The 16,415-nt window shown below is 41.2% G+C and overlaps 3 protein-coding genes across 3 annotated transcripts in view; all 3 read right to left on the bottom strand.

Annotated features, from left to right (window-relative positions):
• LOC133619325 (uncharacterized) overlaps nt 1-16,415 on the bottom strand; it is a 73,741-nt gene that overhangs the window by 35,359 nt on the left and 21,967 nt on the right. The window lies entirely within an intron of this gene.
• LOC140679664 (uncharacterized) lies at nt 296-14,225 on the bottom strand. Its single transcript, XM_072915518.1, has 3 exons — nt 14,176-14,225; nt 2,524-2,612; nt 296-2,395 (listed from the first exon to the last, which is right to left on the bottom strand). The coding sequence occupies exons 1-3, from the start codon at nt 14,223-14,225 to the stop codon at nt 1,011-1,013; spliced, it is 1,524 nt and encodes a 507-aa protein (XP_072771619.1). The 3' UTR covers nt 296-1,010.
• Nucleotides 13,996-15,663, bottom strand: LOC140679632 (uncharacterized). Its single transcript, XM_072915461.1, has one exon. It carries the CDS (start codon nt 15,488-15,490, stop codon nt 14,684-14,686), a length of 807 nt encoding a protein of 268 aa, XP_072771562.1. The 5' UTR covers nt 15,491-15,663; the 3' UTR covers nt 13,996-14,683.

Genomic DNA, 16,415 nt, shown 5'->3' with positions numbered 1-16,415 from the left:
CGTCTTCAATCTTCACTTCACATATCGCTCCAAACTCAATGCACGTTTCGTGGCTTTGGAAAATACCAATTGAGATATTTGTTGCTATATTTGCTGTGAATCATATGACTTTAAGATCGTGAATTCGAAAAGTCTCCCAAAAAATCATAGCATGCGGTCTTTGTCTTTTTGCTTGGCGTCAAGTACATTTGCGCTAGAATACAGACACTTCCTATTCCTACTCCACAACAGATGTTTTTCAAAATAAAGGCAATTTAATCTTGTTTTAAAACAATGGTTGGCAAAAGTATCTAACATCAAAAAACGGACAACTACTGTTTGAAAATAAAAAATGTATATATACAAGCATGTGCACAGACTTTTTCCATGGCTGTTGTTCAAACCAGAAAAAGGGCAAACATTGAAGAAAAACAATTCTACATTTTAAATACTACAAGAAACACATACATATTTTTCAACCCACTTAGTAGTTCAAAACCTTTAGAAAGTCAAATCATTACTCTGAATAAAGAAGAAAAGCACTAAGAGTGTAGATCTCCACCAGGACCATGTCGAGGGAGGTGGGGGTTGGGTTGTGGGTGTTGGGGGTTAATTGTTCATATGTCTCTGATTTGCACATCAATCAGTCTGAGGAGTAAAAGTTGGCAATTTGTTATGCAAACATTTACCCAGCATCACTTATGCGTTAGTCAGTTTTGATACATCTCAATTTTGCAGTGAAAAAGGGTGTAGTGCAGGTTTTTGAGCGTGTACAAACTTGACACATGAGGCCCCAGGTCCCTGGACTGAAGAAGGAGTAACCAAGCACTTGAAGCATCATCTATCTTACTGTTCAGGAAGGTTTCAGACACAGAGAAGACATGGGGTCATGAGTAGATAAGATTATGCTCCAAATAATCCCAGTTTGTATGAATACCTCAGATATTTGTGAAAGAAGCAGTGAGGAGGTCCTGGGTAGGGTGGATGTCACCACATATGAGCAACATACCACAAACTAAACAACTAATTGGTTATTTTCCCTTGTGTGTTCTCATGTGTTTTACTGCGTCTGCATTACGTGAGAACCTTTTACAGCACACTGAACAACTAAATGATTTTTGTCCAGTGTGTGTTCTCATGTGTTGAGTCAGATTGCTATTTTGAGAAAAGCTGTTGCCACAAACTGAACAACTAAATGGTTTTTCACCTGTGTGTGTTCTCATGTGTTTAGTCAAATAGCTATTTTGAGAAAAGCCTTTGCAACAAACTGAACAAGTACATGGTTTTTCTCCTGCGTGTGTTCTCATGTGTCGAGTCAAACAGCTATTTTGAGAAAAGCTTATGCCACAAACTGAACAATTAAATGGTTTTTCACCTGTGTGTGTTCTCATGTGTTTAGACAAATAGTTATTTTGAGAAAAGCTTTCGCCACAAACTGAACAATTAAATGGTTTTTCACCTGTGTGTGTTCTCATGTGTAGAGTCAAATAGCTATTTTGAGAAAAGCCTTTGCCACAAACTAAACAAGTACATGGTTTTTCTCCTGCGTGTGTTCTCATGTGTCGAGTCAAACAGCTATTTTGAGAAAAGCTTATGCCACAAACTGAACAATTAAATGGTTTTTCACCTGTGTGTGTTCTCATGTGTTTAGACAAATAGTTATTTTGAGAAAAGCTTTTGCCACAAACTGAACAATTAAATGGTTTTTCACCTGTGTGTGTTCTCATGTGTAGAGTCAAATAGCTATTTTGAGAAAAGCCTTTGCCACAAACTGAACAAGTACATGGTTTTTCTCCTGCGTGTGTTCTCATGTGTCGAGTCAAACAGCTATTTTGAGAAAAGTTTTTGCCACAAACTGAACAATTAAATGTTTTTTCTCCTGTGTGTGTTCTCATGTGTTCAGTCAAACCACATTTTCGAGAAAAGCTTTTGGCACAAACTGAACAACTGAATGGTTTTTCACCTGTGTGTGTTCTCATGTGTCGAGTCAAACTGCTCTTTTGAGTAAAACTTTCAGCACAAACTGAGCAGCTCAAACATGTTTTACCTCTCTTCTTTGTAGAGCATTCAGAGTGTTTGTTGTCAGTGTGAGTCCTCATATCACCTTCACAGTCTTTATCGCTGCTCAAAGGTTCTTCAACCTCGTCTTCAGCCTCACTATCTGATAGTGGAGCTAAGAGGTTGTCTACTTGTGGTTTCTCTTCATCATCTTCAGTCTTCACAGAGAGAATACTCAGTGGAAACTTGGTGTAATCAGCTTCCTCTCGTCCTAGAAGACACTCTCCCTCCTGAGTGATGCAGAGTTCCTCCTCTTCCTTTTTAATGCAGGGTGGTTGTGGAGTCTCCTGCTTCAAAGTGTAGCTCCCCGCTAACTGAGGGGTAACTTCTTCTGGATTACCGATCAGCTGCTGGACGTCTGCAAGACACAAACAACAAAAACACACTTTCTTCTATGTACTGTATGTGTGTGTAGTAGGGTTGTACAGTATACTGCTACTAATAAAGTATCGTGGTACTAATCAATTGAAATCGGTACTATACCACCTTTGAAAAGAACCGGTACCGCTCTTTCATCTGAATGCCGCTGTGCGACGGTGACTACCTCCAGGGCCCATGTTTTGTCGGGGGTAACACTGGGTCCATAAAGCGCCGCTCTTTGGTCGGAAGGACGAGGCCGTCGATTAGTTACAACTTGCTCACTTTATTTATTATTTCCACAGGGCACAACCAGACATCCACCATGCTATTAACACTCCTGCACATGCTACCACTACCTCTCCTTACTCGCCCCCTCACTCACTGACGTCACTCAGACAACACGTTGACATTCTCACAAACACACATACTACTCTCATAAGTTAACCAGCTCCCCTGCTGGTTAACTTGATGCCAAATATTAGCGCAGTTAAAACTGCCCAATTAGCAGTCAACTAATGCAAGTGAAATGACTACATTTTGTAACAAATTCCTACAATGTTTTGTCTTTAATAAATGTGTTTTACCTGCTACATGGCTTATCTGTGTACATGTATTCATAGTTTTGTTTTTAGTACTTAATTAAAAATTTTATTTTTCTTAAAGCACAGACCAGGAGTGGCAACCATAAATCATGAATAATTTAATATAATGTCAGTAAAACTTTGTTCTATTCTAATCTAATCCTTGATTATAGCAGACTATATGTAATATGGAAAATTGTAAATTGTTATTTGAGTGCAACGAGACAAGTCCAATGTGTTTAATGCATTTTAATTTATATTTTAACCTTGTAAAATTATTATTTGACTCTAAGTTTCTGCTTACAGTCAAAGCTTTCTCCTTCTACATGTACAGACGCTTGTGGAATTCACACATGGATACCTTCAGAAAAAGCGATTGCAGCTATTTGGGATACAACACTTCTCAAACGACAAGAGAACATTCGAATGTCCAGGTCAGCTGTGATTCTACTTACCGAAAAACTTTGTCCATTTGTCGAAGGAGAGATAACGAGAATGCGGGCTCCCATGGATTAGATTAAAAAAAAGGTAGCGTCGAGGGAAGACTACGGAAAACAGCAAATGCTTTTTTTGGATACACTCGAGGGAGTACTGGAAAGTGGTCCCCCGGGTCCTACTGGGGGACTTCAACGTTCATGTTGGCAACGACAGCGAAACCTGGAGAGGCGTGATTGGGAAGAATGGCCATCCGGATCTGAACCCGAGTGGTGTTTTGTTATTAGACTTTTGTGCCTGTCACAGATTGTCCATAACAAACACCATGTTCAAACTTAAGGGTGTCCATATGTGCACTTGGCACCAGGACACCCTAGGCCGCAGTTCCATGATCGACTTTGTAGTTGTGTCATCGGATTTACGGCCTCATGTTTTGGACACTCGGGTGAAGAGAGGGGCGGAGCTTTCTACCGATCACCACCTGGTGGTGAGTTGGCTGCGATGGTGGGGGAGGATGCCGGACAGACCTGGCGGGCCCAGACGCATTGTGAGGGTCTGCTGGGAACGTCTGGCAGAGTCTCCTGTCAGAGACAATTTCAATTCCCACCTCCGGAAGAACTTTCAACATGTCACGAGGGAGGTGCTGGACATTGAGTCCTAGTGGATCATGTTCCGCACATCTATTGTCGAGGCGGCTGATTGGAGCTGTGGCCGCAAGGTAGTTGGTACCTGTCGTGGCGGTAATCCTAGAACCCGTTGGTGGACACCAACAGTGAGGGATGCTGTCAAGCTGAAGAAGGAGTCCTATTTGGTTCTTTTGGCTCATAGGACTCCGGAGGCAGCGGACTTGTACCGACAGGCCAAGCGGTGTGCGGCTTCAGCGGTCGTGGAGGCAAAAACCCGGACATGGGAGGAGTTCGGGGAAGCCATGGAAAACGACTTCCGGACGGCTTCGAAGCCATCTGGACCACCAGCCGCCGCCTCAGGAAGGAGTTCACTGTCAACACCGTGTATGGTGAGGATAGTGTTCTGCTGACCTCGACTACGGATGTTGTGGATCGGTGGAGGGAATACTTCGAAGACCTCCTCAATCCTACCAACACGTCTTCCTATGAGGAAGCAGTGCCTGTGGAATCTGTGGTGGGCTCTCCTATTTCTGGGGCTGAGGTTGCTGAGATAGTTAAAAAGCTCCTCGGTGGCAAGGCCCCGGGGGTAGATGAGATCCGCCCGGAGTTCCTTAAGGCTCTGGATGCTGTGGGGCTGTCTTGGTTGACAAGACTCTGCAGCATTGCGTGGACATCCTGGTCGTGGAACTGTGGACCATCTATATACTTTCGGCAGGGTCCTTGAGGGTGCATGAGAGTTTGCCCAACCAGTCAACATGTGCTTTGTGGACTTGGAGAAGGCATTCGACCGTGTCCCTCGGGAAATCCTGTAGGGAGTACTCAGAGAGTACGAGGCATCGGACTGTCTGATTGTGGCGGTCCGCTCCCTGTGCGATCAGTGTCAGAACTTGGTCTGCATTGCCGGCAGTAAGTCGGACACGTTTCCAGTGAGGGTTGGACTCCGCCAAGGCTGCCCTTTGTCACCCATTCTGTTCATAACTTTTATGGACAGAATTACTAGGCGCTAGAGATGCGCGGATAGGCAATTATTTCATCCGCAACCGCATCACAAAAGTCGTCACCCATCCGCCATCCACCCGAACCAACATGTTATCAAAACCACACCGGCCCGCACCCACCCGTTGTTATATATCTAATATAGACGATGCAAGGCATTAGTGAGGTTATAAAGCTTTTGCCTGTTAAAGAAAGGAGACTGATCCAATTGAGCAGAGACATTCAATGCGTGCCACGCTGTCACAGCCCAGACGCACACCAGTGCGCAGTCATCTGGGAGCCGCGCTAAACGCACCTCCAAGCGCGCTCGGGCGCGCTTCACTCAAACTGCTGCAGGCATGATGAGAGGGACGACTACTTAAACAACCGCCACCAGAGATCCTCCTCCTGCCTCCCGACCACGCTTCCGCCCCTGGACAAACCCTGCCTGCCTCGCCCTTTCTTGACAGCACCGCTCCTCTCAACACGCACCTCCAACACTTACGGTAAAACCCTCCAGTTAAATTCCAAACATAGTTTGACACCCATTTCCTGTTTGGTTACATACACATCTAATATATATATATATATATATATATACATATATTGATATAAATATATATTGATATATATATAATATAATATAGTATAATATAATATATAGTATAATATCATATAATATATTGGATAATATATTGTATGAATTATACATATATAAATATATATATATTATTATTATTATTATATATATATTTATATAGAGATATATATAATTCCCTTTTGAATAAATACGCCCCAGGCTAAACGCTCTCCCTGTCTCAGTGCCGTCTCCTTCTACCCGGTATCATCACACACAAATTAATATCTCTTGGCCACGCATTAGTGGCTAAGAGATATTAATGCGTGATAATATTATTTATCATTATTATAATATTATTGTCATTTCCATTAAGAAAGTGTTGACTATTGTTGCCAATGCCCTCAGATCAGGAGTGCGTTCCTCACACTTTGTGTGCGCAGTTGCAGCAAGCAGAACGAGGCTTTTAAGAAGTTAAAAAAACGTTTTAGAAAGACTAGGCCTATATTTTCGTTAGGTAAAAAAAAATTTCTGAATTTATTTCAATGAATATTAACTTGTTAACGTTATAATGCTCAAATAGGGACGAGGGCGGGGTGCACAGTGAAGCAGTGAACAATTTTGCGACAAAGATGAACCTTTATTGATTGATCTGCAGCCATGACAAAATATCAGACAATCTCCATTGTCAACGACAGGCAGGAAAATAAAGATAAACACATAGCCTATGTTGTAGGCATAGGCTCATACATTTTTAAGTTGAAACAAAAAAATAAATAAAAAATGTGCCTCATAAGCCTTAGGCTGTCAATCACGCGCACAAACTTAAATTATACAATAACATATGTATGTCATCTCTATTTAAACAAAAAAAAATAATAATAATAAATTACCTCCAACTTATTGGCCAAGGCAAATAGCTGAAGGGGGGAAATCAAACCCATCAGACTGCACTTTATCATGGTTTTGCACAAATGTGATGCACCATGTTAGATGTCCCGGTTTTGTGACTGTCGTAGACATAAACAGCGTCGCAGCTCTTGCAAATCACGTAGCCAGCATTACTATCATCCTGATTTACAACCTCATAAAAACGAGTCCACGCTGAACTTTTCTGGCCTTTTTTTCCCCTGGTCTTTAGTTTTCCCTTTTTTAGTTTGTCGCGTACCACGTTTGCTGCCGGCGTTGCAATCTTTTTTTTTTTCATCTTCTGTTGTGTTGTGCTGCAGTGCAGTGCCTGCTGATAAATAATTGCATGTTTCAAAGAGTGCTGCTCGTTTTTCGTATGTGGGTAACAACATTTAACTATGTATATATATTTCCGAATTGGTTTAACCGCCACCCGCCTGAATCTATTTAAAATCTAATTTTTTTAAATTTCAACCGCCCGACCCGCAGATAAAATCTAATTTTTTTTTTATTTCAACCGCCCGACCCGCGGATTACCCGCGGACTCCGCGGTTGTGTCCGCAAACCGCGCATCTCTACTAGGCGCAGTCAAGGCGTTGAGGGGATCCGGTTTGGTGGCTGCAGGATTAGGTTTCTGCTTTTTGCAGATGATGTGGTCCTGATGGCCTCATCTGGCCAGCATCTTCAGCTCTCACTGGATCGGTTTGTGAAGTGACTGGGATGAGAATCAACACCTCCAAGTCCGAGTCCATGGTTGTTGCCCGGAAAAGGGTGGAGTGTCATCTCTGGGTTGGGGAGGAGACCATGCCCCAAGTGGAGGAGTTCAAATACCTCGGAGTCTTGTTCACGAATGAGGGAAGAGTGGATCGTGAGATCGACAGGCGGATCGGTGCGGCGTCTTCAGTAATGCAGACGCTGTATCGATCCGTTGTGGTGAAGGAGCTGAGTTGGAAGGCAAAACTCTCAATTTACCGGTCGATCTACGTTCCCATCCTCACCTATGGTCATGAGCTTTGGGTTAAAACCGAAAGAACAAGATCACGGGTACAAGCGGCCAAAATGAGTTTCCTCCGCCGGGTGGCGGGGCTCTCCCTTAGAGATAGGGTGAGAAGCTCTGCCATCCGGGGGGAGCTCATAGTAAAGCTTCTGCTCCACCACATGGAGAGGAACCAGATGAGGTGGTTCAGGCATCTGGTCAGGATGCCACCTGAACGCCTCCCTAGGGAGGTGTGTAGGGCATGTCCAACCGGTAAGAGGCCAGGGGGAAAACCCAGGACACGTTGGGAAGACGATGTCACCCGGCTGGCCTGGGAACGCCTCGGGATCCCCGGGAAGAGCTGGTCGAAGTGGCTGGGGAGAGGGAAGTCTGGGCTTCCCTGCTTAAGCTGCTGCCCCCGCGACCCGACCTCGGATAAGCGGAAGAAGATGGATGGATGGATGGATGATATTATATTATATTATGTATGCATATACATGTATATTGCTGCATATTAATGAGTATATAATTGGATTGTAATTTTTCCTCTTTTCTCTATTTCTTTAGACCACACACACACACACACACACACACACACAGACACACACACACACACACACACACACACACACACACACACACACACATTCACCTTTCAGCAATAAAGATGATTAAAGGATTCTCTGGCCGGAATCTGTCCATCGTGTCCCAACTCTAAAAGAACTACTATCCCTTCCTTACACACACCAAACGAGCCTAACAGAGTTGTTGTTTTGCTTTTAGTTTCTAAATGTGACTTTTGCATTCTTTCATCTCCTCTGATGTGAACTCCACTGCCTTCTTCAAGCTAACAATCATGGCGGCTCTTTCTTTACATTCTTCAACAAGGTCGGCTCATTTAGACTTTAAGGGCTTGAAATAGCTTTAAAATGACAAAACTTCAACTCACTCACCTTCATCTTTCGTCTTTATCTCCGTTGGTGATTTGCTGGAAGTTGATTCTCTTTCATGTTCTCTTTTAGCGGACGTCGCCATCTTAGCATAGCAGTAGTCGTCCATCTTCTATCACGTCTTCAATCTTCACTTCACATATCGCTCCAAACTCAATGCACGTTTCGTGGCTTTGGAAAATACCAATTGAGATATTTGTTGCTATATTTGCTGTGAATCATATGACTTTAAGATCGTGAATTCGAAGAATCTCCGAACAACCATAGCATACGGTCCTCGTCTTTTTGCTTCGCGTCAAGTACATTTGCGCATGCGCTAAAAGCCCGCCACTTCCGTTTCCTCCTCCACAACAGATGTTTTTCAAAATAAAGTAAATGTAATCTTGTTTTAAAACAATCGTTGGCAAAAGTATCTAACACTAAATAATGGACAACAACTCTTTGAAAATAAAAAATAGATATATACAAGCACGTGCACAGACTTTTTCCATGGCTGTTGTTCAAACCAGAAAAAGGGCAAACATTGAAGAAAAAAATCATACATTTTAAATACCAGAGGTGTGTACTCGAGTCACATGACTTGGACTCGAGTCAGACTCGAGTCATGAATTTGATAACTTTAGACTCGACTTGACAAAATGTAAAGAGACTTGCAACTCGACTTAGACTTTAACATCAATGACTTGTGACTTCACTTGGACTTGAGCCTTTTGACTTGACATGACTTGCTACTTTCCCCAAAACCCAAAGCTTAAAAAGTTATTTGGGAGCGCTCCATATCTTTCATTTTCTTCGTCTGTGTCGATCAGCAGGGCCGGCCCGTGGCATAGGCCGTATAGGCAAATGCTAAGGGCGCCGTCCATCAGGGGGCGCCACGCCAGTGCCACAAATGTTGGAGAAAAAAAAAAAAAGAAAGAAAGTTGGTACTATTATTTCTAAATACAAAAAAATAATCCCACGTTAATTAAAATGCAAAGTAAAGCCTATTTAATAGAAATATTATTTGTTACAACATTATGCCCCCCCTTCCCGTATCATGACTCTTTTTGGACGTCATATGCATCCACATCAAAAAATCAACACAAGATGTCAAAACGGCCAAAACTGTCAGGTGCCCAAGGAAGAAAAAAGAGAAAAGAAGAGGAGTAGAAACGAGAAAAGACAGAGGTAGCAGGTAGGTAACGTTAGCCTACATGAAATTATTTGTATGTTCCAGAATGTGATAGTAACCTGGCTTGTTAGCATTAAGCTAATGTTACATGATTCGGCAATTGCTAATCAATAAATAGCTAGTTCTGTTTTAACGTCGGGTTAATATTGTGGAGGGGGCTAAATTGTTATGGAAAATAATAATGTAATGTTAGGTAATTACAGTACTCACCTTACATTCCTCAGGTATTATCTTTTAAGCAGGTGTTTTTGTTTACATTGTTATTGCCTTCTGGTTAGCTAATGTTTGCCCTGCAGGTAATAGTCACTTGTCCACCCCTTTATATATTAGGTATAGTTGTAAGTAAAAAAAAAAGGTCAAAGATAAAGCTATTCGGTTTCTTGTGAGGGCGCCTAGGGCGCCAGATTGGTTAGGGCCGGGCCTGTCGATCAGCGTGTTGTTCCTGTCAGCTGGTGTGCTCTCAGTACAACAGCCATTCAAATTAGATCTACGTTGTTTTCATCACGCAGCATTCATCCAATCGAATTGCAGGAGAACTAATGACCAAGAGTTGTCAAACAACGCGGCGGTGAGAAACAATTATGCCAAAGTTGGTTTCGTTCGGGTATAAAAACTACGACTTGGTCAACAAAAAATGAATTGCCATATGCAAATCACGCAGTTCGAATATTACATACGGAGACGCAACAACTTCCAACTTCGTTCGACATTTGAAGTTGCACAAAGAAGGGTAAGTTTTGAATGCAAAATAACATTTATTGGCTAAGTAACGTGACTTTTATTTGCTGTGTAGTTAAATCAGTGAGGCTGTAAACTCACTGCTAACGTTATAACCATAGACATCTTATAAGTAGACGCAGCATCGAGCGCTACTGCCTACTGGCGCAGACGAGACGCGTGGCCGCCATCTTGGAGTGGTGATCCGCTCCACTCAGAGCAATTCATTTGGCAGGAGCAATGAACTGTCAGCGCATTTAATTCATTTTACCTCACTGAATACCACTGATTTTCACGCACTTTTTTGTCATACGTGTAGCTATGATAAAGGACACATGTTTTTATTATTCAAAGTTTGCTTAACAGTAATAGAATAATCTTATATGCTATAAGTGACCAGACAACCAAGATCAAAACTGGGAATATAATCCCAGAGAAGGGGGAAAAAAATGGTCAGCTATTTTTAAATTGAAGAAACAATATGATTAGGTTATATATACATGCGCAAATCCTACACAAACAATGTATGAATACATTAGATATCTATATATCTTATAGACTGTATCTCTGTTGCTGCAGCAGCAGAGAGTTTATTCTGTCTTGACACTTTGAATTAATATTTTCTATTACTTTCTTCCCTTAAATGATCATGTTTATAGTGATTGTTTTATATGTATTTTTTATGTATGTTGCTTTGGATAAAAGCGTCTGCCAAATACTTCAACATACACATATATAAACACCTTAAAGTCTTTATATCAGCTAAAACCACCAATCTGTTTCACTGGATTCCGAATAAAACCAAATTCTGGTTTACCCAACAATGTTAGTATTTGAATATTGTTACTTGAAGACTTATTCCTGGTTACAATTATACTGTTAAGAAAGTATTATTTTATATTTTGCCTAAAATGAGAATGCATCATAATCAGTGGCGGTTGGTGAATTTTGTTTTAGGTGGGGCTGAAAGTTTGTAAACCAAACCTCTGTTTTTTTAAATTGTTTTTTATCTAACAAACTGTTCTTAGGGTAATTTATATTTGCTTTTTAAATGTGTATTTTTATTTCTGTTTTAAATGTTATTTTTTAGTCTGTCCTTTGCCTCTATTTATTTGTGGTGTACAGCCCTTTGTTTTTCAACTGTGCTTGTTTTTAAATGGCTTTATAAATAAAGTTGGTATGGTATGTAGGGAGGTTATCCGCCCCCCAGAAGATTTCTTTGTGATTTTCACATACAAATATTGAAGATTTTTGCTCCTTCTCAACTCTGTGCTAATAGTCTTTTCACAAAACAAACCAATAGTACGTTAATGTCAAATCTTACTTACGAAAAGTAGTCCCCCGATTCCTATTTTCAACAGTCCGCTCATTTGAGCAGGAAAACGCTGAACACCAGCCCGGCCGGCATCTTTGTTTTCTACCTGTCAACTGTCAGTTTAGGCTGCTCGCCGGCTCCTCATCACCACTTCAAGATGGCGGCCAAATTGCTCGCGTCACAGCAGCCAATGCTGCGTCTACTTATAAGATGTCTATGGTTATAACTTCATTGCAAACACGGCAATCTGTTGCGTCCACTGCAGTTCGCTACCGTATTCATACTTTTTGTCAAGTGATTTTTTTTAAGCAGGCTTGCATGAGGTATCTACACGTAACGTTACGTTAGTCAATGTATCACACACAGCAACGTAACGTTAGACGGCGGTCAGCAGCACCGCGTATTTTAGCCACCTACAAAAAGACAAACATAGTCAAATAAAGGTCAGTTAAAATGTATACTATATTAAGAATATGTGTACATATTGCATATAGCCCTGACATCTAAAAAGTACCAACTCGGTTCATTGTCATGTTCATGTATTTGTTATGTTTTTCATGTGTACGCACACATAAACACACATACAGTATGAGATGAGATCAATGAGAAAAGGTAAGAACAGGATAGAAACCGCTATAGAACTAGTTACAATGCAATATGCCATGGAAATACAATGTTAACACTTTTGTGCAAATAAGTACAGTTGCACTGGTTAACAGTGCTATCATGAAATGCAATGTCGGCACTATTTTTTTTCCTGCAATTTCAAATGCACTTGTTTTAATAAATAAAAGCAGCGTTTGAAAAGCATACACAATCTGTGTAAATATATTAGACTGTGGTAGGGCTGGGCGATATATCGATATGCGCGATATATCGCGGGTTCGTCTCTGTGCGATATAGAAAATGACTATATCGTGATATTCGAGTATGCGTTCTCACGCCGTTGCTTTTAGCTGCTGGCATTACACTACAGGCTCTTCTCGCTCTTTCCTGTGTCTCCTTCTCTCAGACAGCAAGCGCAGCTTCTACATACGTCACATACTGTCACGTCAGACGTCACATACGTATACGACCTCTCGCAGCAGAGAGGTAGCAGCATGGCTAACGTTAGCTGTGATGCTAGCAATAATACGAGAGAAAGAAGGTGCGAATCTGGTAACAAATGAAGGAATAATTAATTCCCCCACAAAACAGCAGGGGGTCCATCGTCTGGCGGTGGTTTGGCTTCAAGTGGGAATATGTTGAACAGACAACCGTAATTTGTCAAATGTGGGGCGAAAGCATTTCTGATAATATGTAGCATCATTTGAAAAGTCACCCGCTAGAGAATGAACTGTGCTTACTCCGCACGTCAACATCTCCGTTCGGTGCCACACGCCCATACCATTAAAATGCCAAAGCAAACATTTCTAGATCAACACCGTATGAAAAAAATGGTGATTTTTTTAGTTGTGATTTCCTTCTCTGCATGAAAGTTTAAAAGTAGCATATATTAATGCAGTATGAAGAAGAATGTTTTAATGTAGACACATAGAATCATCATACTGCTGTGATTATATGCATCAAGTGTTCATTCAAGGCTAAGGCAAAATATCCACATATATATCGTGTATCGTGATATGGCCTTAAAATATCGCGATATTAAAAAAAGGCCATATCGCCCAGCCCTAGTCTGTGGTTAAAAGGACTTGAAAAGACTCAAAACTCAAAATGCAGGATTTAGGACTTGACTTGAGACTTTCCAGTCTTGACTTTGGACTTGACTCGAGACTTGAGGGCAAAGACTTGAGACTTACTTGTGACTTGCAAAACAATGACTTGGTCCCACCTCTGAATCATGGCGGCTCTTTCTTTACATTCTTCAACAAGGTCGGCACTTTTTTCAGGGCTTGAAATAGCTTTCAAATGACAAAACTTCAACTCACTCACCTTCATCTTTCGTCTTTATCTCCGTTGGTGATTTGCTGGAAGTTGATTCTCTTTCATGTTCTCTTTTAGCGGACGTCGCCATCTTAGCATAGCAGTAGTCGTCCATCTTCTATCACGTCTTCAATCTTCACTTCAGATATCGCTCCAAACTCAATGCACGTTTCGTGGCTTTGGAAAATACCAATTGAGATATTTGTTGCTATATTTGCTGTGAATCATATGACTTTAAGATCGTGAATTCGAAAATTCTCCAAAAAATCATAGCATGCGGTCTTTGTCTTTTTGCTTGGCGTCAAGTACATTTGCGCTAGAATACAGACACTTCCGTTTCCTACTCCACAACAGATGTTTTTCAAAATAAAAGCAATTTAATCTTGTTTTAAAACAATGGTTGGCAAAAGTATCTAAAATCAAATAACGGACAACTACTGTTTGAAAATAAAAAATGTATATATACAAGCATGTGCACAGACTTTTTCCATGGCTGTTGTTCAAACCAGAAAAAGGGCAAACATTGAAGAAAAACAATTCTACATTTTAAATACTACAAGAAACACATACATATTTTTCAACCCACTTAGTAGTTCAAAACCTTTAGAAAGTCAAATCATTACTCTGAATAAAGACGAAAAGCACTAAGAGTGTAGATCTCCACCAGGACCATGTCGAGGGAGGTGGGGGTTGGGTTGTGGGTGTTGGGGGTTAATTGTTCATATGTCTCTGATTTGCACATCAATCAGTCTGAGGAGTAAAAGTTGGCACTTGGTTATGCAAACAGTTACCCAGCATCACTTATGCGTTAGTCAGTTTTGATACATCTCAATTTTGCAGTGAAAAAGGGTGTAGTGCAGGTTTTTGAGCGTGTACAAACTTGACACATGAGGCCCCAGGTCCCTGGACTGAAGAAGGAGTAACCAAGCACTTGAAGCATCATCTATCTTACTGTTCAGGAAGGTTTCAAATACAGAGAAGACGTGGGGTCTTGAGTGGATAAGATTAAGCTCCAAATAATCCAATTTGTATGAATACCTCAGATATTTGGAAAGAAGCAGTGAGGAGGTCCTGGGTAGGGTGGATGTCGCCACATATGAGCAACATACCACAAACTAAACAACTAATTGGTTATTTTCCCTTGTGTGTTCTTATGTGTTTTACTGCATCTGCTTTATGTTGGAACCTTTTACAGCACACTGAACAATTAAATGGTTTTTCTCCAGCGTGTGTTCTCATGTGTCGCCACAAAGAGCTGTCATGAGAAAAGCTTGTACCACAAACTGAACAATTTAATGGTTTTAGTCCAGTGTGTGTTCTCATGTGTTCAGTCAAATTGCTCTTAACAGAAAATCTTTTGCAACAATTAAATGGTTTTTCACCTGTGTGTGTTCTTATGTGTTGAGTCAGAATGCTATTTTGAGAAAAGCTGTTGCCACAAACTGAACAATTAAATGTTTTTTCTCCTGTGTGTGTTCTCATGTAATGAGTCAAATTACTCTTATCAGAAAAGCTGTTGCCACAAACTGAACAACTAAATGGTTTTTCACCTGTGTGTGTTCTCATGTGTTTAGTCAAATAGTTATTATGAGAAAAGCCTTTGCCACAAACTGAACAATTAAATGGTTTTTCACCTGTGTGTGTTCTCATGTGTTCAGTCAAACTGCAATTTCGCGAAAAGTTTTTGCTACAAAGGGAACAATTAAATGTTTTTTCTCCTGTGTGTGTTCTCATGTGTTGAGTCAAACCACATTTTCGAGAAAAGCTTTTGGCACAAACCGAACAACTGAATGGTTTTTCACCTGTGTGTGTTCTCATGTGTCGAGTCAAACTGCTCTTTTGAGTAAAACCTTCAGCACAAACTGAGCAGCTCAAACATGTTTCACCTCTCTTCTTTGTAGAGCATTCAGAGTGTTTGTTGTCAGTGTGAGTCCTCATATCACCTTCACAGTCTTGATCGCTGCTCAAAGTTACTTCAACCTCGTCTTCAGCCTCACTATCTGATAGTGGAGCTAAGAGGTTGTCTACTTGTGGTTTCTCTTCATCATCTTCAGTCTTCACAGAGAGAATACTCAGTGGAAACTTGGTCTAATCAGCTTCCTCTCGTCCTAGAAGACACTCTCCCTCCTGAGTGATGCAGAGTTCCTCCTCTTCCTTTTTAATGCAGGGTGGTTGTGGAGTCTCCTGCTTCAAAGTGGAGCTCCCCCCTAACTGAGCGGAAACTTCTTCTAGATTACCGATCAGCTGCTGGACGTCTGCAAGACACAAACAACAAAAACACACTTTCGTCTATGTACTGTATGTGTGTGTAGTAGGGTTGTACAGTATACTGCTACTAATAAAATATTGTGGTACTAATCAATTGAAATCGGTACTATACCACCTTTGAAAAGAACCGGTACCGTTCTTTCATCTGAATGCCACTGTGCGGCGGTGACTTACTCCAGGGCCCATGTTTTGTCGGGGGTAACACTGGGTCCATTAAGCTCCACTCTTTGGTCGGAAGGACGAGGCCGTCGATTAGTTACAACTTGCTCACTTTATTTATTATTTCCACAGGGCTCAACCGGACATCCACCATGCTATTAACACTCCTGCACATGCTACCACTACCTCTCCTTACTCGCCCGCTCACTCACTGACGTCACTCAGACAACATGTTGACATTCTCACAAACACACATACTACTCTCATAAGTTAACCAGCTCCCCTGCTGGTTAACTTGATGCCAAATATTAGCGCAGTTAAAACTGCCCAATTAGCAGTCAACTAATGCAAGTGAAATGACTACATTTTGTAACAAATTCCTACAATGTTTTGTCTTTAATAAATGTGGTTTACCTGCTACATGGCTTATCTGTGT

This window comes from Nerophis lumbriciformis, linkage group LG20 (assembly GCF_033978685.3).
Source record: "Nerophis lumbriciformis linkage group LG20, RoL_Nlum_v2.1, whole genome shotgun sequence".
Taxonomy (NCBI): domain Eukaryota; kingdom Metazoa; phylum Chordata; class Actinopteri; order Syngnathiformes; family Syngnathidae; genus Nerophis; species Nerophis lumbriciformis.
This window is presented reverse-complemented; position numbering and strand designations above follow the sequence as displayed.